A 22,890-nucleotide genomic window follows, 5' to 3' on the forward strand; every position below is an offset into this window, starting at 1 on the left:
ATCATGCCAATATCTGGAAACAATAAACAAATCCGGGTCTTTTTGCGTCGTAAAGCCCGTCTGTTGACACAGTGTTTGCTTTTAGTTTTCTTTCATACAGTTCCCTACGTCACGAGGGAGTCTGCTAATACCTGCCTGTGGAGTTCTTCCTGACAATGAGGCTACAGGTGTCGTTTATGTAAAGAAAAGGATCTATATCCTCCCCTTCCCTCCTTCCACAACTCTTTCGTGTTCTTCTCATCAGCCTGGAAAGGATTCTCGATTCGATTTCCCACTCGGATTAAACAACAAAAAGAGTGACAATCTGTCGGAGTGCATCTGCTTGCTGGGGATGCCAGAGTCCAGCATGTCCTCGACACGAGATAAGCGAGGTAACCGTCAATGAGAAAGACGAATGATGTTGGTTGATACCTGCTTTTCTGCAACTGCTGAATTGGGGAAATAATAACAAGTGGGTGAAGAAATCGGTAAGGAAAGCTGGGAATAAAAATGACAGTTATAACAGAAGGTCTAATCTCACCACACACCTACACACTCACGTGTCCCATTTATCAGCTCCCCAACTCCTATATTAGAGATCCTAAGGAGGGACCAAGAAAAAAACTTCTGGAAAAACGCAGGCAGCCAGAGTTCCGCGTCTAGTCCCTCGACCAAAAACAAAAACATCGGAGGAGACAACTGATGCTCCAGCCTTTATGAGCGTAATAATTCCTTGGCAGTCCCCGGCGCAGAACGAGGTACGCTCCTGAAGGGGTTTTTTTTCTGGGTGGGTGGAGGGGTTTGTTTTTGTTTTTTGGCTCCAAAATATTGCGAGGCAGTCTAATGCTTGACGTGGCCCTGTGCATGGGCCGCTGCTCTTAGTACCTGCGTTATTTTCACATCAGTTTTTCTCATATTTTGCTGACATATGTCTTCGTGAAACGAGAAGGCGTACCCATGCAGACCCGCGCCGGCCTGGCGTAAATATTTGATCTTTTGGTGTTTTTCTAGCCTGAAGAACTACTCCAAGGGAAGCAACCTTCAAACTGAGGCTGCCGTTTTCCACTCTTCCTTTTCAAAACAATTCCTTCATGTATGGCTAACAAGTTTTCCATCACACTGCCACTCAGGCATGGGCACAAGACAGTGTCTGCGAGAGAGAGAGAGAGGGGGGGGGGAGGAGGAGAGAAAACGAGAGCGAGTGACGGAGGGAGTTACAGCGTTACACGTCCAAGAATAATCCAGGGCTAACGGCAACTTAAACTGGGATTTCAGATAATCAAACTTTCTATTCAATCTGCTAGAGTGAAACCACCCGTGTGTTGAAAGGGTTGGGGGGAGGAGTAGAGAAGGCAGGCAGGAAGGGGAAAAAAGATGGCATAGGCGATGAGTGTGCTTTCTCTCAGCATTCCACCTCAATACTATTATATTATCTTCCATGTCAGGAGGCGGCCTTGAAGGTATGTCTTAAGCCCTCGCTAGGCTCTCGCTCCCGTATCCTCCCAGGACCATCGTCAACAACTCGACCCTCCACTCTTCCGTCCTTTGCAGACGTCAACCAGCCCCAACCCCCGCAAAAGTAGACCATCAATAATAAAAATAATCCTGGTATAAATTAGGAATGTTTGTTGAACAAACACGCATGTAAATCGTGAGACAGGTGAGTTGTTGACCTCACAGAGGGTGTGCTAGCTAAATGTAGCAAGAGGTAGTGTCCAGCGCTTCCGATGTTGTTTACTTCAATCATACAATCTGGGTCAAGTGGAGTTATTGATCGGTCTTCACACGCCCGCTGATGTGCGCACCCGCACAACACCCGAACCTTTCACACATCTTTTAAAAACAATAAATTTCATCCCCACTAACCTCTCCCCTCCACCGTTATTCCAGACAGTTGTACACACCGTTCCTCATCCCCACACCCACACATCGTATTCCCAGCTAGGAGTCGGGTAAAAAACAAAGAGGGGGGAGAGAGGACAAAGATCACTCACCAGATTCGCTGTTGTTCTCCGCGAGCTGCGAGGAGTTTGTGTTGGACTGACTAGGAGGGACAGGTGTGTCCCCTGATCGGGAGGACTGTGTGTCGTCCTGCTGGCCGAAGCTCAGGTTGTTGGAGGGCGGTCTCTGGAGACAAAGACAAAATTCACATCAAGATTTCGTTCGTCTTTCAAAATCTGATCTACCGGAAGTCAATACTGTATTTACTAATATAAACAAAATAAAAAAAAAAACAAAGGAATAAAATCTCAGTTCATGACGAACAAAAGAAAGAGGACAGACAACACAAATAAACACGATAGCCCTCCACCCGCGCACCAACACACTCTCGTACACACACACACGCAGGAAAACACACAGTCACAACATTGGTACACTCAGTAATCCTCGTTCTCACAAGTTCGTCGTGGGAGGCGATGACAACATCACAGACTTAAGGCGGCGGATATCCACAGTAGCAGTGCCGCAGTGCTACACACCGACGATGTTTGTCGGCTCGAGCGAAATCGTTGCTGACACAACATCAATACTCCCTTTTTCCCCAGGCAGGTTTAAAACCCGCCTGAGCGAGGCCTGAACAAAATGATGTCTAATGTCAAGCATTTATCAATGAGACCGTTTTTTACCCCTCCCTTTGTCTGATGATAACCGGCATCTGCGAAACAACCGGTCAGCTGTAAAAACCAAAACAAAAAACAACATAAAAGTCCCCATAATTATAACAACGAAGAAACCGAGGAAAACGAAAATATGGCCGAGACTTGGCTGTTCTCTGAGCTTTAAAGTGCAATGGAAGGGAGATAAATTTGTCAAGGTCAAGACCATGGTACGTGTTGGAACTAGGTCTCACGTAGAAGGGATAGAAGCAGGATTAAATTGGAGGCGGGTGGATTCCCTGCCGGCTGTAAGAGAGAAGAGTTGGATGGGGTGGGGGGAGGCATGAGATGCGGAAAGGAAGAGTGAAACATCCAGCCGCAGACAATAAGATCGACTGGAGGCTTTCGGCTGTCAACTTTATTTTCTGTCCCCATACTCGGCGTTCTCCAGACTTTCCCCACTTGCAGTTCTTGTCCAAGTCCTACCTCCCTAATTGAAGACTTGCTTCGCTTGTTTGTCAATTTTCCTTGCTTTCTTCTTGTTAATCTAATTTCCATGTTTGCCGTGCCGCGGCTGCCCCGCGCTCGGGCCGCGCCGTTGATTGGCAGGTGCATTTAAAAGAGGGACTCAGACCTGAGCCTTAAGAGCAGGTCAACAGGGGATCTGTAGACGAGTTCCTCCCCCACCACCCATACTCGCCACCCTTTTGGAAAGTTTGGACGTCATTTCCCTCTTGTCTTCACATTTCCACATCTCCTCCACATCGCTCTCCTCCTGACACGGTGACACGTCTGTGTCACCCAAGCCTCATCCTCCGCGGTCCTCCAACTGTTTGCCATGTCCACTTCTTTGGGAGTCAAGACTCTACTGTTTTCATCGAAATGCACCGGCTTCAAAAAATAAAAAAGAATAAAATTAATGCTTGGTGCCTGATCGGCCCAAGTCCCCGTTTAACCCCTGCCCCCTTTCTCCCCCGTCCGCGGAAGACGTTCATAAAAGGAGTGCAAACAGGTTTTATCGTTTTGATCCCCACGGCAAACACGAAGGCGAGCGCCTGTTTATATTCATTACACACCACAAACACGTCAGCCCCGACGTGTCGCCGTTTGATGTCTATGACCCCTGACCCCAGCTCATCGGATGACAAAGGTAATGAGTGTGCTGCTGGAGTGGCGTAATTAAACCCTCGAACAACCTCGCGTTGGCAGGGAACAGCGCGAGGAAATATTTGATGCGAAACGAAAATTATACTACATTAGTGATCAAGTGTACAATAACGTGTTGTTATTATTATTATTGCTGGTTGTCGGAAAATTTTTTACCCCGTTTCAAGATGGTATGTTAAAGGACGATCCTCTCAACCTCGCACCAATGAAATGATGAGTAAGGAGAATTTTTAAGGGGGAGGGAGGGGAAGGAAAGCAGTAATGATACATCTAGAAGTACTCAACTACCAGCCTCACATCGAAGTTGTCGCAGTAGTTAACTTTGTCAAAGTCGATGACGCCGTGTGAATTTCCCCATTCTGCCATGGGGTGTTCTCGCGTTCGTACAAATACAAACAGGGTTCATGCGGGGTATCATGACGTGGTGCGCGTGCGCTATGCAAATAAAAGAGATAGGCAGAAAGACAGGCAAACGGCCTCGTTACGTGCTTAGCTTGGTCTCGCCGACCGGCGCGCACAGGCACGAGCACGAGCGCACACGCACGCACTTTTATCATACAACCCAAGATACCCATAATCCTTATCGAACCATCGCTGCTGGAGGCCGCGTTTTTACAGCCATCCGAATCAATTCACGCAGCTCCTGATGATGGGCGCGACGCCGTGTCATCGTTCGTGGTCCCGGAGGTTAGCTGCCACTGCCGCGACCCCGCGTGCCGTGTTTCCGACCGTTTCGCGTGTTTTGCGCACTCAACACCCACAACCACCCGCGCCATGAAGACGAAGAGAAGCAGCGGCTTGGCCTCGTCATCTCTCCTCTCGACTCCCAACTGACCGCTTCCGTTCGTTCATTCTTCGTGCTGGCAGCGACCAAAGCGCCTCTCGCCATTTTGTTTCAAGCTTCAAGTCCCTCGCGCAGTCAGTCTGCTCTGATCTACTTCCAAAGTGCAGACCTCGCTCTTCATGCTTGCATGCTCATCGTCAGTCGATACCAGCCGTCCCCACTCTTGTTCCTTTCCCCCCACACCTTGAGCAAACCCCCTACCCCCACCCCATGGGTAAAGAAGGCGAGAGTGGGGTCTTCCTCCTCCTCCTTCCGCCACCTCGGAGCTTCAACATCGCCTACCCCTCTCCATCCTTTCTCCACACCCACCACCCACGTTCATTTCTAGCTGCCACGCGCGGCCAGCGATTCTTATTTCGCATCGCGGACGCTTTGGAACCCGTTTGCGTGGTGGTAGAACAGTCAAATCGATAATATTAATTTTGCAGTCAATATAATTCCTACTGCTTATCACAAAGAGAGACCCCTTCGTTGGCCCCACCCCCACCACCCGACGCTCTTGGTGGCATCATTTCTAAATTGCATCAAGCGTCTGGCTCGAATTTCCTCGCTGATCAATGCTTCTTTCTCTCGGAGTTGGGTTCCGACTCTGCGAATGACAGTCGCAGTGAATGGCGGTACAAATTTCTGTACTCAGCCACGGCGATTAAAGGGTGATGGCAAGACATACAAGTCCCATACGAATCCACCCGACAGTTCGACTCGAGTCCTGTCCTCTAGAACTGCCACAACGACTGTGACGATGACAAAGATGCAATTACCGGAACTGGGTACTAACATTATCAGATGCTGACCATGCAATTTGGCATGTCATTCTCGTGCATTTTTTTTTTTTTTTTTTTGTTAATCTTGGATTTCTTAAACGCTGTGTTTTTATTTATTTTTATTTGACAGGAAGGGATTGGCGAGAGCAACGGACATCCCTGCTGCGATAACACGCCGTAAAGTCTTTTCTTCTATGAATGATGAAGGAAGTCCATCACGAGGCAGTCTCAAAGATGTGCACTCGACACAGTGAATCATTTTGAGAAAAAAGAAAACATCCTACTGTTTTGCAGCGCCGTCTACTCCCTTTCAAACCATGACCCCAGGACCCCATTTCCTTTCGGCATATTGGATCGATGCACTGCTTGAAGGATAAAAGCGCTCGTTGCCACTGGGTTGTAATGCTAAAGGAACATGGAGCTTGCCATTACACTGCCGGCAGTCGTGTACGTAGAGGGACCCCGCGCTTATGGCCGGCCACCCATTAAGATCGAAAGAAAACAAGTGGATGCTTGTGCAGCAAAAAGCAGAGGCAGCTGGGACGAGGCTCCTGTCCCATGCACTGCACATGCGCAGCTTTAACGTGCCATCAGCAACAAACACGACAATGTTACAATGTCAACAACTTCCTGATCACAAGATGTAAAAATGACTCTAACCGACTCCTCCCTCCCCCTCTGCTACCACACACCCTCGCTCACCTCCCCTCAACACCCTTCACAGTACACCCGCGACCACCTCGCCGCCGATAGTAAAAGTCACGTGACTTGTCCGCCAGAACGCAAATTCGTGCTTATCTGGAATTAAGTACGCGGACGGTTAAGAGGATGCTATCAACGAAATTATCTGTCGTGCAATTGCACCTCGACGACTGCAAGCACTAATTGCGTGAGCATCTCTTCTGGGGGGATGCGGGAGGGGAAGGGAAGGTCGGCTGGAAGGTGGTGAAGAGGTATTTTTTTTTTTACCGATTCAGCCGCCTTTGTCGTATAAATGATTCACTAAAGGCCGATGTTCCTTCACCTCTCCGGCTTTGACAGTTCAGCAAACTTTCATCAGGGGGGGGGGCAGAGAGGAAAATTTCTTTTTTTTAAAAAAGTAGAGGTCTGAGAAGATTTCTGGGAGGCAGAGAATAAAGAAGCCACCAAGGGATTCGCAAAAATCATCGCACAGCGCTCGGCATCGCCTCGTCCCCTGAAAAAAAGAGCCCTTGCAAAGGGAAGATAACCCAAATCGCACCAGTGCAAGCGGCGGGGGTTGTGAAGAGCTCATGCACTGTTGCACAGTATAAGCCAGGCATTAAGCGCAGATCAAACACGCCATAAAATGGCCATCACGCGCTCGCGACTGGCCCTAAAAGAAGAGTTCATTTTCATCTCGCCTCACACTTGCACGCAGCCGACGAAGGAAAAAGATGATGAAGACAACCTTTTTGACGAGAAAACCACGTTAGGCAAGTCAGAATGAATCTTAAAAAAACAAAGCAAAACAAAAAAGTGTACGTGGGGTGGTGATGGGCGAGCAGAAGCTAGGTTGGGGGCTACACCCAGACGCTTGAGCCTCGTTCCTGCAAACGAGGCACTTCCTGTCAAGCGCACCCGACAAGTGGGGCTGGCAAGCACGGCTGGGGAGGGTTGTCATCCCAGCTGTCGATGTTCTCCATAAAGCGACTTTGTGTGCGCGCACCCTCCCTCCCAGCAATAAACTCATAAATACTAAAGTCACAAACACCATTGCCTTCTTTTCTTTTTCCCTCTTTCTCTTTTATTCGGGCAGTGATTCCAATAAACGAGCAACAAATCAACGCTCACTACCCAAGCTCTCTCCTGAAATAATGGCCGTCTTCTATTCTCATACCCAGAACTTCCACGCTTTCAAACAGCGCCTGTCCATCATGCAGTGGATTAACCGCGCATGCGCGACAGATGATGCTCGGAGGTAATTGTTGCAGCTATAATCCGACCATTATTGATAAGCCTGACTTTTCCTGGCTCGATTTCTTCCCAAAATAAACTGGGGGGTGGGAAATGGTGGCGGTGGTGCTGAGTGGAGGAGACATGCTGGGAGCTATCCTAAAAAACCTACCCACCCAACCACGCACCCTACAGTCTCGTTAGCTTATGCTCGCGTTTACGATTTATTCGCAAACAGCTTGAGTCGATAATTAATTGTTATGCTATTCGTAAGAAGCATGTGAGGTCTAAATCTGACTTGTACATGTACAAAACGAATAAGCCGCTTCTCTCCCCTGTTCCCGTTAAGGCCCACATCGTCAGCAGGCCACGAGGCGGCGCTGTGTGGACTTCGGTCAGCTCATTAAAAGAATGCCAAGTTGGACTACTCGGAATTGAACACAATCGGATAAGAGGCCTATTTATTGCGAACTATAACTCTCCAAAACAACGACGAATTATTCGCCCCTGATTGCTGGAAAGCGGAAACAGCCGGCCCAGTCTCTCTCAGTGTTTAAAATAGCATCTTGGGAATCTCTTCTTGTAGGAGTCAGCAGAACCACAGATGAACAGTTTTTGAGGTCTTGCTGACCTCCCAGATGATGCATCTCTTTGCCATGGGAAGGTAGGAGGGAAATAAAAAACTGATCAATAGGAAAATTATTTTTAAAAAAAAAGCTTCTTCAACAAATAGTTGAATCGACTGTCCCCTCGGTGTTCCCCAAGCCTTTTGGGATTTAAAAGAAAAAAAAAACTAGGAAAATGCAAGATGGCAGTTTGTTTCCTCTTTCAGTCCTACTAGAATACACGGATCTGTTCTTGACAATTGCAGACCCGCAGGCGCTATCTGAAGTTAGATAACCCGCCGTTTAAACCAGCGGCAAACCCCAAACTTCGAAGTGATATCTGCAAGACCACGCCCCCTTATCATCAGGGTGCAAACACAGACCTCTTGTCGCCTGCTTTCTTTGTAAGCGCCTCGCCCCACCAGTCCAACACCAGGACATGCACACGGGCATCCGCAAGTACTGTACAGATTAAATAAAAATGATAAACGACGAAGAAATAAATATACAGCTGTGCTAGGTCTCGGTCACACGAGGTTATCCGCAATTTCGTGAAAAAAATCAACTATCTATCGCCTACGACAACGAAGTTTCAGTCGAGACTTTCGAAAGGGTGTTAAAAAATCCACTAGCTTTGTCCCTTCTTGAACGCCTTAAAATATTCAGGGTGGATGACTTGCGATTCACGCATGCATGGCAAGGGTGTGTCTCTGAGAGGTGACACCGTCTGGCTGCTGTGCCATAACCCCGCCATCAATGGGAGGAGTCATCCCTGGGTCGCGTCGTGAAGGAACCCTCCTGTCAACGACTGCACTTTCTACTTCTCTTCGCCCTTCCCCCCCAAACCCACCCAATCTCCCTCCATCCCGACTTTAATATAAGATGCCTTTCGTTCGATCGAAGCTAGCAGGGCAGACACAGATGCAGGAATCACAATAGGCCCGTTAAACGAGGGAGATAGTCCGGCCTCGCCAAAAGCCGGCCTTCAACGCAGCATGCACGGCAGAAAATGGGAGGCAGATATCGAGAGATAGAATCCAGCAGGGAGAGGGTCCAGACTGTTGGCAACTCCCACCGCGCTCTGGGCAGCCATGGGATGGTGGGAGAAGCAGGGATCGCACAGACAGCACTAACCTAACGACTAGCAGGGGCGACAACTCGGGACGATCTTGACGACGACATGACAGTCCCGTGGGGAGATGTTTAAAAAGCAAATTAAGATTAAGTCGGCGTAAGGGCACGTGCTTGCCTTTTGGGTTTGTTCACAAAGCTGTCTTTTTTTTTAATGATCATGTTATCTTATATAATCTTGCAATGGCCAAGGACTTGAACAGCTTTCGTGAAATGAAGGTTGTGAATGAGGAAACTGACGAAAGTGCTGTACACTGACCCATGATCTTGAAGTCAGAGGTCAGGATCTCGACCAGCAAACCTACTCCGAAGCAGCAGTGGAACTACCACCAGCAGCTGCTGAAGCAGTTTTGGGGAAGAGCCCCTGAACACCATACACAGACTTTCAGCTGCTTCGATATTCTCATTAAATCATGCCACTCACACTTCCGGCTGCTTCATTATCCTCTCTACATCATGCCACTCACACCACAGTAGACTCTAATTATCTTCCTTTATTTTTTTTATATAATTATATATTTCGTTATTATCTACCCACAACAGAACAGAATATTACAGGCGCGATAACTGATCTTTATTAAGAAAAAAAAAAATATTAGGAAGGAAGTTTGCGATTGAGCCAAAAAAAAAAAAAAAAAAAAAAAGAAAGAAAAGAAAGGAAAAAAAAAAGAAAAATCACAAGTTTGCTTTGAACGTCCTGCCATAACATGAAAGACCAGCCTCGTTCTGTCACGCTTGAGTTGTCTCTGAACATAAAGACAAAGGGGCAAATCTTATTGCTCCGACGACTTTTATGTTTCTCATCGAACACTCACTAACCCTGACCCGAAGTTCTCTCCCTTGATGAAAGTCGGACAGCGGGTGTCTTGGACCCCGGTATTCATTTCCTCCTTTTCCTCCAACTGACGTCGGCGATATCAATGAAATTCTGAGAATACAGGTCTACTGTTATTTCTACTGCTGGCCCGCATTTAGGTCCCTGTCAGTTGTAAATCCATCGACAACTGTTCCGACAAAGTCTACAGCAACGAGTTAACATTCCGCCTCCCCAGTCGCCCCTTTTACACATCCAAGGCGAGGGGTTTCTTCAAGGCAAATGTCTATGACAAGCGCCATTATGGACTATGAATAATTTAGGCTGCGAGACGTCTATCCTCTCCTCTCAAAGTCTGTTACTCGCAGCACAGAACCCGCTGGTGAGTGAGCTCGCCTCACAACCACACGACAGGCCGAGCGCAAGTCTGAGACCGCGACGTCACGCGCTAAAGATGTCTGCCCACCCCACTCTCACCCTCGTTGTAAGCGGATGTAGGTAAAATGGCCGTTTATGTTCTCACGGTCCAGAAGGAAAGAAGAAAGGATGCGTCTGTAAGATCACACTGCTTTAGAGAAGCTAATGCGGACCCTGATGTCTGGATGGATGGACAGAAACAAGTCCCTAGTTCTTAAGCCCCACAATGAATGAAAGAAAAGGGCTCATAGTAAGTGTCTTATTGATGCACATTTCCGGGTAGCAGTGCCCACAAAGGGCTCTCTCTAGTGTGCGCGCCTTCTGTCCACACCTCCGGATTTCATCCACTTTTCATTCTTCCTTCTCGTGTCCCACGCATCGATGACCGTTGTGGAAACGGGCGATCTCTGGTCCTTGGCGCCTCATTGTTGAGACCTCTGTAGCCAGGCCCATCGTTCAGTGCGGCAGCGAAGCCTGGTCACGTGACCTTAAGAGAGCCATTTTCTTTCTTTCTGCAGCACAGCCTGTCGACTATGCTCCGACACTAGAGAATGGCCGCCTGGTCCTTTTCCATTGCTTCTGATCGGCTTGTGAGTCGGTCAGGACCGATTCCCTCCTGTCCCCTCCCATCAGAAGCGACCGATCCCGGGACCTATGACCGAGTTAATATTAAATCCCTTTCCGTCGTCCCTATGTTCTCTAAGTATTGACGAACGGATATGCAGACACACCTGCGCACGCGCATTCAGTCGCCAGCCGGCCATCTTGCCTCATTGGATCGGTGGAAGGCTGGTGGAGAGGGCGAAAGAGGGAGATAGTGTTTCAAATTATCCGTGCTGGCTCGAACTTCATCATGAAATTAACCGTGATGAAAATACCGACCACAGAATACAGGTAATCACCGCTGCCTCCATCCCGCACTCGCTTCCATCCGCCCTCTCGTCGTGAACCACACCCAGCACGCGAGCCACCCGTCCCTCCAGCCCCACCCGCCTCCTGCCTTCCAACCTTACCTGCAAGCACGCGTCTTGGAAATCCCCCGACATTACCGAAAGCCTGGGGATAAAATTGCGCCTCTCTCTACCTCGTTGTGTAGGTAATCTACTGTTCATTAAGGTGCGTCCAACAGCGGCAAGGTAATTTCGCATTTCAGCGCGGTCCGCGCTCGTGGTCAAGTCGGGGCCGTAACTGATGTGGACGTCTGACGAGGGGAGGGAACCCTGCCATCGTTATTTGGGGGGACTGGGAGGGGAGGAGGAGTCTCCAAAGACATTATTTGTTAGCCGTCGTCATCACCCACCTGCTCCTTTTGTTGTACCTCCACCTGAACAGGTGAGGTAAATAAACGCGGAAAAAACAGAATACTTTATTTCTAGAACACGTTGAAGCTCATCAGCTTTCTTTAGAAAAAATACAATAAACAAAATACTTGTCGTCTTGAGGAACATAAGAGATGTAAGTATTGGTCTAGAAATTTCAACCGTAGTTACAGACTAAAGTGAAAGCTACACTACATCAGTGTTCAGACACTAAACACACGTCACATTATCTGTGGTCGTCTCCAAACACGATGACAAGCGACACCAATCGATGGTAGGTCCTCCGAGACGCGCTGGAAACTCCTTCCTCCCTCAGCAGAAGAAAAAAAAAAAAGGAGGAGGTAAGTAGAAGAAAAACCGGTGGTGCAGTTGCACGAGCACCAAAAAAAGTCGAAAAAACAAAACCGTGCCAGAAGGGTCAAATCCTTCCTCAAGACGAAACCCGAGACGGTGACCTCCACCTTTGTCGACCACCCTCATTAGCATGTGTAATCGGACGCAGGCTCACCAAGCTCGTGGGCGTGCGCGTGTGCCGACCTCGCGCACCGGCCCCCGTCACGTGCTGCAGCGCGGCACCAATTACCTGGCAAAAGATCAATAGGTGGCTGATGACAGTGTCTTTCACCGAGGCTCAGCCGTGCCTCACCCTCCCTTTGCCACCCTCACCCACGAGTAATTCATCATCAGGGGATTCACTGACATCTGACAATTCTGCGTCAGGTCGTTAAGACAACTTTTGTGTCGTCTGTGTGTGTGTGTGCTCGCGCGCGTGCGCGTGCTGTGTCATTAGCCCAATGCAAGAAGACCAGGTCTCTTTGGTGAATGAAATGAAAAGTGCACCAACAACAGCTCCTACAATTCGCATCAACACTTACGTGTCTTCATTGTAGTCCCGTGCGAACTCTCGATCAGTTACTATGTTTGCTCCTGTGATCATTTTCCGCTAAAGCACTCTTCTAAAGGCGCTGCTTGAGTAACCAAAGTGGATGTGATGGTGATGTGACAAAAATAATAATTCAGAGGTAAAACTAATTTCGGGATGAGATGAGGTACTCATTCAACAGGTGAGTCGATTGGAGAAAAGAAAGCTGCGCCATACAGGCATCGAACCAGCCAGCGCGCGATCCTAAGGTCTCTAAAGCCGGTGTCCTGATCACTCCGTTGTACCGGTCACCCATTATTTTATTATTTTATATTCCGGTCCCCCATTGTTGACAAGCGATCACATGGGTGAGGCTGCTTCCCTACTGTGAACTGAAATAATCCAAAATGCACAAACATGTTCTTCCACAAACAGTCAATCTTCCTCCTCCATCGGTTGCCCACCGTGAGGATGGGGTTGGTGGTGAGATAAGGAGAAACTACCTATTAAAGGGGGAGTAAATCGTGTTTGCAAGTGGACGCTGCATGGAATTGTTTTTTTTTTTTTTTTTTTTACATGAAAGCTGTATATAGGCTAGAGACTTTCTTTGTGTGTCATGCACGCACGTAAACATTGCGAAGGATCTCGGGATTTCACGCGAGATGGGGACTCGTGGCAGACATCGTCGGCGAGGGTGTTGGATGACGGGAACTTATCGGACTAGTCAGTGCCGCTATCCAGCTAGACCACGCGACTAAGTGTCGGGCTGTCGGCAAGGCCCCTCTAGACAGGCACGACAGATCCCCGCTTATCTTCCCCCAGTCGATGTCAACACATCCATTTTCTGTCCACCCCGAACTATTTTCTCAGCAGTCATGTAAATAAGCTCATAGAACTCACATCAAGAACTGTGAAGTGAACACAACCCACTCAACTAACTGGTAACCCCACTCACGTATTAGTGTTTAATTTATTCAACAAAAGATATCAACTGAGAACTCGATAATGTGTAAAGCCTCTACTGTTCATTTCGTAATAGAATAACCGAGAGCGGACAGCGTTGTCCGCTGCAGGTGTTGGCGATGGTGTGTAAGGTGGAAGGGCTAACAGTCTGTGTAGTTAGCGTTTGACTGCCTTTCAATGGATTATTTGTAACCACTAGAATCATTACAAACTAGCTCAACCACAGGGAAATTACCATGGTCTGTTCGGGTACGAGTACTATTATCTGCGGGTGTGTACGGTTATAAAAATAACGATTCGATGATATTGTTGCACTTTCCTCGGTTCGTAACCCTTCAAGCCCACGTTTACAATGGAAATACATTTTATTCAATGTAATTAACACTACTATGTAAGGGAAACTTATGCAAGACACCGCCATATCACAACCATTGACAACTCTCTAGTTTAAAGAGGTTCCAGGACACAGACACCAACTGTCAAGAAAAACTCGTCCAGCACCGCACTCGGCAGCACTCAGCTTTATCCAGGATGCGCCAAATCCGTGAATCGTAAATCCAAGATAGAAGGCGTCTGCTGATAAACTTTTAAGAACCGGTGTCAATTATAAAAACACTCGCGCACTTGTCGCTGTAGTTTACAATGTCGTTAAGTCCGCAGACTTACGACCTTTTGATCGTGCACGCGCGCGCACGCACACACTTTCATAAATAGCGCGAGACCTCGAGTCGTGACATGGCGTCACTTTGATGTCGATCGGCGATGAAAAGGAGTCCCGCCTCCTTCCGCTCACGTTCCAAACCTGGAAATCTAGAGTTACCGTTTAAGATGGCGGACAATAATAAAAGCCAGACTGATGGCAGAGCTCAGCTCGTGAGCGCGAAGGGCCGATACTCTGGCGTCATACTTGCGCTTCCAACCTTTACTACTGGTGTCACAACGATACTTGTCTCGAGAGTGATTTCCCCTTTACTGCCCCCCCCCTCCCACCAATGCACACACCCTCCCACGCCTTGTTTCTGCGTGCACGTAGCCTTCAATGTCCTCTTTGTGAGTCTGCGATTAGTTGCTCTTATCTCACTGTCGCTGTCCTCCACCACCACAACAGCTTTGTACAGAAAGCAGTTATCTCTTCTTGCGGAGGGAAAAGTTTTCGAAGGAGGTAAAAAAGATGGGGAGGGGGTGATCACTTATCTGTGCTTCTCTTTTCAAAGACGTCTTCTGTCAGGTGAACCAGGCGACAAGGTAAAAATAGCTAAATGATGATGCGAACGCGCAGAAATGCATAAAAATGTGAAGAAAAACATTAAGGGTGTTGAGTGAAATGCGATTATAAACTGCCTACTGCTCCCCCACCCCGACCTCCACGATATACTGTTGTTTTGCTAGCGCGTCCTGGTCGCACGCGATCTACAAAAGTTTCGAATTCACCTGTGAGGAGGCGGGGCCTTTGCTGTGACTGACATGAACATGGCGCCAGGTTAAACAGGTGAGAATTAACATCACCTTGCTCGTGTCTGAGGAACTCTTCCTCCCTCTCTGATGTCTACAGCTTTTGTCGCCTCTCTCCTAGGTGTCACTGCTGCTGGCTTCCCGTGCTGACATCATACTGTCAGTTAGGGTTAACGCCGGCACCAGACTGCACGATTTTACTGCCACATTTTCCTGTACAGTGCTAGTCAGGTGTACTATACTATGTTTATCTCCTTCCAACAGTATATATAAGGTACTTTTGACCTCGTGTCCTACTGCTCATCACAATGTCCGCTTTCTGGCTTTCTGGAAAGTCAAAGGGTTACTGTCTAAGACTAAAAATCAATGACGACACCATCATCGGCACGTGTCCCGCTTTCGCTCCCGAAACGTCTGGTCACCTTAGTATATAGAAACTCATGTATTTACGACATTTAAAAAAATAAGAAACTGGAGTAATAACAACATACAATTACTATGTTCATATGTATATTTTATCAGTAATCTCATGATAAGTATACAATTAAAGTGAGGACGTGTTGTCTCAACAGAAGGTGTGTTAACCGCCGTGACCAAGCACAAATCGTACCCCACAATACTTTCATGAGAAAGGTTGCTTCCTTGGTGCAAAAAACTCGCCATGTCTCTGTCAGGCGCCTAACAAAACAAAACGAAAGTGGCTGCCCCTACCCAGCCCACCATCTGGAACGAATCTGGATGCGCGCGCAGCCAAATGGCAGCGAAGTGAGAGTGTCGCCGACATAACCATGGAACCCTCGCACTCAGACCCCGGGTGCAGGTGCGGGTTTCAGACGCCAGCCACGCACAAAGCGTTCTCCTCCTCCTCCTCCGGTTCCTCCTCCTCCACCACCTCGTGCGCAAGTAGCGGTTGGAATTAATGGCGGCATTAATTTACCAAACGATCTCATCAAGTCATCCCACTGGCGGCAGGGAACGAGACAGATTTATTGGCGGCACCAGGGTCTTTGCCGCACCGCGCGGCTGATCTAAGAGGTAGTGGGGGGAAAAAAGAAAAAAGAAGAAAAGAGCAAGGCGAGGGGAATCGCGCGGCAGCTGCGGGCGCCGCGGCGGCGGCGCGACATGCGGGATGACCCGCGGTGGATTCTCGTCAGTTTTTTCGAGAAATGCTAAGCAGCAGGAAAAGTCGCGAGCAGCAATCGGTTCTCCCCTGATCACCGACTTCGGAAACTGCAAGTGCTTTCACACAGCGACGCGACAGGCGGTGGCGGCAGCGGCAGCGGCGGAAACGAGGTTGTCAGCGGCAGGAAATGAAGCGCGAGAGGACGGGTCATGGTCAGAGCATAAACTCCAGTGACAAGCTTTCGCCGCCGAGACTTCAACGAGCGACGGTCACGCAGTCTCCAGGTCTTGCGTGTCGACCGCGCAGTGGCGCTGTTGCTGTTTAAGTGTGCGCATGCGCCTTTTACATCGGGAATTACCCTAACACCTACAGACCTCCATGTCCGCAGGTTGCATGAGGCGTCCCCAAGCTCCTCCGCCGCGGTTTATCTTTCACGGATCAACGGTTTGAGCCTTGTCGCCTCCTTCTAAAGAGTGAGACACTCGAGCGAGCTGCACGTGCACAGCGTGGAGTTCCACCACGAGGAGACGGAACCTGTGCACAATACGATCAAAGGATAACCGCGAGCTTTCGAACTGCTCGGGTTTAATTAGGCTTTAAGGGTGCGCGTGTGTGCGCATGGCTATCTCCTGGCCTGGTGGTCTGCCATCTGGCGGTGTGCACCAATCTGTCCAAAGCTCAGCAACAACCACTACAACAGTAATAACAGAAAAAAAAAAACATCGCTATGTGTTTCGCTGGCAGTTCGTGGATTTCATGCACGGTGGTCTGCATGCAGGGCAGTCGCTGGGCCGACGACAACCGTGACAGCGACACAGTTGATGCGTCACGATAACTGCAGCCATTAACGTATCGACATCGGCGCGGACGGAGGGAGGTATGGTGCGACCGGGAAGGGGGGTGAGAGTGTGCGGGAGGAGCACCCGCTTATCAAGTCACTCCTCGTCAGCGACTAAGACTGTGCAGGATTTGTTTGGGGTTGCGGGGTGTTTGAAAAACGAAGGGAGCAGCGGCTAGGGAAGGCAAAGGAGGCCTAATCTTTATCATCATCGTCTTCCTCACAAGGTCTCTTCAGTTTCACTTCTCCCCTCCCCCCTTCTCTCCCTCCACACCCTCCCCTCTCCCATATCCGTGGCACATTGGGACACCATCAGATACGGCGAACTGTCGCAGCTGTCACGCTCCGCACTCATCCGTAGCCGTCCACAGTTGCCTCTCCGTCCGAAACAAAGGCCGCCTGCAAAGCTACATACTCCCATCTTCACTCGGCTGCTGTTAGTCACACGATCCTCCATTTACACAACAAACGTCAACAGATTTCAAGATGAGGGTGAAGGGGTGGGGGTGGGATGAGAAATGACCTTTCAGCCTGACCTTTTTTTCTGCATAACTTACTGAACAATCCGAAGAAAAGTAAAGCAGAGAATTCCAGATTAAGCAGCTTTTCACTGAATACCGACCTTTAGTTGCCAGCTTGAACAACCTGTCTTCTACGATTTGTAAAGTTAAAAATAATTACTGATTAAATAAATAATAATAATTCCAAACTAAATAGGGTATCTCAATCAGGGTACCTCAATAGAACTGCGACGGTCGTTTATTTTTAGCGATGACATACTTTTTTAAGGGTCCAACATTTGCCATTCTCCACACCAGACCACGTGCCTCTCTGACCCCTTGACATGTACGAACTTGCTCCAGCACCACCTTGCTAGAGGGCTCTGCCACTGCTCTGACCGGGTGGCTCTGTATCAAGCCGACTACTCGCCACACTCTCGCAATATCTCCATGGTATGCCACTGTATTATTATTTATTATTATTTTGGTACACCACCAACGTGTCAGTGCTTTTTGCTTTCTTCAACAGCTTTCGTTGTTTGTTTTCAAAACTAACGAGGAAGGTGTCAATCATTTTATGCTCCTTGCTGGTTTATATGACACGGCGAGTAGTAAAATGGCCGTTACGGCTTCAGCAAGTCCTATTAATGCGCGCGCAAGATCTATCCAGTAGTTCAGATCAGTGGCACGAGCGAACTGGCCCCCACCCCTACCATCACCACATCATCAACTGACATTTACGAGGGTATTTCGTCTTAATATATGATCTGGCTTCGGTCAGAGGTCATGGACATCGCTGCACGGTTACCGACATTTTACTGTCGTCTGCGCGCATCCGAGAACAAGGGTGACGGTCCTTGTCTGACGATATGGGGAGGAAATCAATGTGAACAGATGAGGAGAAGGATGATGATAATACTTTTGTGAAGATTGCAGGGAAAAACTTTTGTGTGTAATAACGATCATCTCTAACACCCGCCTTCAGTTAATTATTCTTGTGAAAATTATGAAAAAAGATGACCTTACAGGAGGTAGGAACAGGAAATTCACCTGACAGCAACTCAGTGAGAGAGTGAGAAAGAGAGACGAGACAGAGACGATTTATGCACATAAAAAAATTGTTACAAAAATAGTCCTCTTCACTCCGGGTACTTGTCTTTATATAGCGCCACCATACGTTTATTGCTGTCGTTTGACTGTCTACTTTACACTTCAGAAGAAAAAAAAGGAAACATAAAAAATGTGCCAAGGATTTGTGAAAATTATTTGGAGCGTCTGACACGATCCTTTCCTGTTCTTCTTATCTAGTGAAAGCTGTCCTTGTTACTTTCACCAACTCTCTCTCTCCTCGCCCTCGCTAAACAAATAAACAAAAATTAATAATAAAAATTGAAGTCAGCTACACGTCCATTCCACCCGTTATCTCCACGATAGCCTGCCACTTCTGTCACCCGTTGTTCAATTGAGCTGCTCGAGGTGCTTTCGCCAGGTAGGCGTCAGGTAGCATGCTGCCTGTTCTCTGTCACTATCAACCCTGTCGTCAGCCTGTCACCTGACAGACCTTGTGGTTCAATATGGCAGGTGAGAGAGTGTGTGCGCGCGCGCGCGCGTGTGAAGCTCGGGAAAATTGTCTTAAACGCGTTTTGGGGTTTTATGTGCACGATCTTGTACAAACGCAGGCTCGACCTAGAGAAATATTTGCAAACCTCTTAATTAAAGGGAGACAACTGTTGTAACAATTGTCATGAAATCCACGGAAACAGGAATATTAATTCTTTCTTTGTTGTTGTTTTTGTTGTTGTTAAGAGATCGTTTCTGTCAATAGTGTCCACATTTACTGGTCAGTAAAGGTATGGAATGGTAAGTTTGTTTGCACGGACAAGCCCGTGGTCCAATGTCTACATTATTCTTTATTGCAAGTGTTGATGGAATTGGTGTGCGCGCGCGTACACACACCCACACGTATGTTGAGCGTGTCGTGGCCTAATTTACCCCGGGTATGCGATTGTAGGGACGTGGTTGCAACGTTTGCAGGGCCCCAGCGGCAGCGACAACCGTATCGTCCCCAGCGATCGCGGGCTGCAACAAGAAACCGTTGACGATGACCTGGTAGAGCGAGCTATCTGCGGGGTAAACTCGCACCGCGTGGGCGTGTTGCGACATGAGAGAGACAGAGATAGTCTCCCGTTTGGTAACGCAACCCCACGGACTCTCGGCGCCTGTTGAACTCCGACGGTGAGCAAGCGCTCGCTGACCGACGGGGAACCCGACTCCGGCCCGCGCGTCCCGAACTGTCATCAAGGTCAGGTGTCGCCGCTGTGATACTACCCACCCTCCCACCCGCTGTTGTTATCTGTGTCCTACCACCCGCCACCCTCTGTCACCACCCCTTCTGTCAGCATCGCGCACTCGTGTGTGTGTACTGCCACCTGCCAGGCAAATCTGTGCACGACACTACACGCAACTCCAAGGAGTGAAACAAAAACAAACCACCAGCACCTTTAACACCATCGACATATTGGTCCCACCCTCTCACACCCACACCTACACTGCCCCCCCACCCTCACATGCTGGGAGCGAAACAAAGGTGCGTCTGTTCCATCTCCTAGCAGGATGAATTCATCCTGTAAAAAGAAAAGGCATTGTTCAAGTGCAAATCAGTTGTGCGCATTAAGTTGATTACGTGGCTGCCCCGTGATGACAAGTCCACTACGGGATTCACACAGCGTGTCTGGTATTTCAACAAACTGATTGTGTTGTTATTTTTTTTCTACTGTTAAAAATAAACTAGGAAGTCTATGTTAGAATAAATATCACTGCCTCGAAACACAGAGACTATATCACGCGTCCATCAGAGACCAAAATAGCACAAACACCAACGTGCAGGAGGGAGATGATGAGGGAGGAACACACACACAGAGCCGGTCGCAAGGGCAATGCACAGGCGCAGCCAAGCAGCAGGGAATATGGCCGTTCCCCGCGACACCTAGTGGAGCGTCGAGGAAGAAAATGAAGGAGCAACTCGGAGCAGTTTTATGGTCACGCACACGTGAGTGGCAGCCTCCCGATATGAATGAAGCATAAAAGGCGGCCGATATTGCCCGCTTCTCCTTCACCGCCCAGCCTAACTGCCTTACGAATGCTTGTTACCTGCTTGTGGCAATTGCTGGAGGAGCAGCCCTCACAGCAACGCAAGAACTTCAAGATCCCCCTCGCTAGAGCTCGGTGATTGTTTTACGCTGACGGCAGACAAGTGTTCGATTCCTGCGGGTTTTTCTTTCTTTTATTTTATTTTAATTTTTTTTATTTGTCCAAACAGTATATTCACGCTTTCTTATTCCATTGCCACAAAAAATCTCGGGGGAAAAGATGAAATGATTTTAAACATCAGTATACACAAAGCGCATTCGCCATGCGCGACATACGAGTCTCGTGTGAGAGCGTCAAGATGACAGTTTAAAATCAAAGCAGGATGGAAAAAAGAAAGAGAGACATAAAGAGTGCCGTAAACAAAAGTGTTGAAGTGAAGATTCACAAATCCGTTGGCCGACATCCGAGAACAGAGACATTCGGGAACCATTCCTCAACCCACGGCAAACCAGGAACAAGAACAATGAATCCGAAGTAGCTACACAGTGAATTGCTTCCCTTTTGGAAATACTCGTCGCTTGTTCAGAGTCATCAATCTTTTCGGAGACAGAACAATGCCAATATCCTTGGCTGGCAGTTAGAGGACAGTGTGAACGAGTCAGAGGAGCTGAGTGAGAGTCGGGATGGAAGAGAGAGAACGGAGGAGAGAGGAAGGGGTAGTGGCAGAGGAAGGGACGGGCAGAAAAAACTCAGTTTAAGCTGCTGGATTTTTTTTCCCCCGCGACGGATGAAATCAAGGATAAACTCGTTTTGTTCTTCTGCAAATAGCAATTTCTGGAAGCACGACCGCGAGGAAGAAATACTTTGCAGACTGCAGAAACTTTCCAACAACCCCTCCTCCCCTTTAGACACTCATACTGAGGTCGTGGTGAGATAAATTAACTGTATATAGTATAAGCTAAACATCACAAGGGGGGATAAGACATTATAACTGAGCCAAGAAACACAACTGGAGGTTAGTAATAACTAGGAATTGGATGTCAAGGATTTAAAATTCAAAAATAAGAAAAAATATGAAATAAATCAGAAACGATTATAACGGGCAAAATCACATACCCGGTTGAGGCACCTCAAACGCAGGAAACAAAGACACTGACGGGTGGGGTGGGGAGAGATGAGAGAATAACCAGACAGGCAGACACACCAAAGACAAGTACACACGGAGAAACAACAGACGAGAAATGGTGGAGGATCAATAAAAAGTCGGGATTCGGGGTCTCGGAAGTCGGTACAATCAATACGAACTCGGATAAAGAAATCGTGTAATTCAAAGGAAACGCAGACGCGCTGGATGATTTGCAAAACAGGCCCTTTCCTATTTAGTCCCCGCCAGCTCACTGAAAATGAGATAATTTCGATCAATGCCTGTGTACTCAAGGACTGAAAACCCGGATTATCAACAAAAATATTTCTCTCTCCCTCTCTCGGCGTTGGTTAGTAAATCATTTGTGGAGGCTGCAAGAAGAGACAACATTTTGTTTGTCAATAACGGTTTTGTTTCAGAAACAGGGTGAGACGAGCAATTATCATCGACCGCCGGCGTACAGACTGAGAAAAATGTCAGATGAACGCCAGACAATGGAGTCGTTTGCTGGCCTGCCTTTTAAAAACGACTTTTGTACATCAGTTTCTACCGTTTGCCCTTCCAACAACCTCACGACTTTATATCGATTACTAGGGGGAGGGGAGGGATCCATTATAGTGCACAGCCACCTTCGGGTATCTCCATTCAAACAAAGGAACTTTCATAAAAAAATTATAAAATAATAAAACAGAATCGGAAAATATAAAAAAAAATTTGAAACGGACATGATTAAATGAATTTTCTCCGCCAAAATCTTTCGCAATAATCAAAACAATTATCTCTGCGAGACAAATTGGTTTGTTTTGTACAAGGTATGCACATACAAAAGATTCTTTCTTGTGTTGTGAGCAGTCCTGTCCAGGTGGCAAATAGCGGAGGGCTGAAATTAAAGGAAGACTGCTGTTAAGCTAAAGGTACGGCTGATTTCGACCTGCGGGAAACTCTTTTTCCATCCTCGTTATTTTTCTTCACCTTCCTCCATCTTACTGTCCACTTCCGCGAAGTCATCAAACTTTTAATCTCATAAATAACAAAAGAGACATTCACAGTAGGCAGCATCCCGTTTTCTTCTTATTTCTTGGTGCTATTCAAACCCACCCACCCCTTGTTTTTTTTTTAAATCGCTTCCTCGCAGAATTAAGAACTGTACATAGGGGGCGCTACACGTGCATGTGCAAGCGTTTGTTCAACAAAGCACACTCACAGACACATCAGACAAAGGAAAGATAGTAGGATGAATGAAAAACAGAACATGGGTGGGAAGACAGGTGAAAGCAAAATTAAAATCATGAACTGTGGGACAAATAAAACCTTCATCAGTATCAAAATTTACATACCATGCTCTCTGAACACACCAGTAGATGAAT

At 47.8% G+C, this 22,890-nt stretch overlaps 1 protein-coding gene across 4 annotated transcripts in view; it reads right to left on the reverse strand.

The window, feature by feature from the left end:
- The window catches only part of LOC112571242 (homeobox protein Meis1-like), a 192,403-nt gene that overhangs the window by 76,460 nt on the left and 93,053 nt on the right, over nucleotides 1-22,890 (reverse strand). For all 4 annotated transcript variants that reach the window (XM_025250117.1, XM_025250115.1, XM_025250116.1 and 1 more), the window contains one exon: nucleotides 1,974-2,106. In XM_025250117.1, coding sequence (XP_025105902.1) covers nucleotides 1,974-2,106 — 133 coding nt within the window. The remainder of the gene's footprint in view (nucleotides 1-1,973; nucleotides 2,107-22,890) is intronic.

This window comes from Pomacea canaliculata, linkage group LG8 (assembly GCF_003073045.1).
Source record: "Pomacea canaliculata isolate SZHN2017 linkage group LG8, ASM307304v1, whole genome shotgun sequence".
NCBI lineage: Eukaryota > Metazoa > Mollusca > Gastropoda > Architaenioglossa > Ampullariidae > Pomacea > Pomacea canaliculata.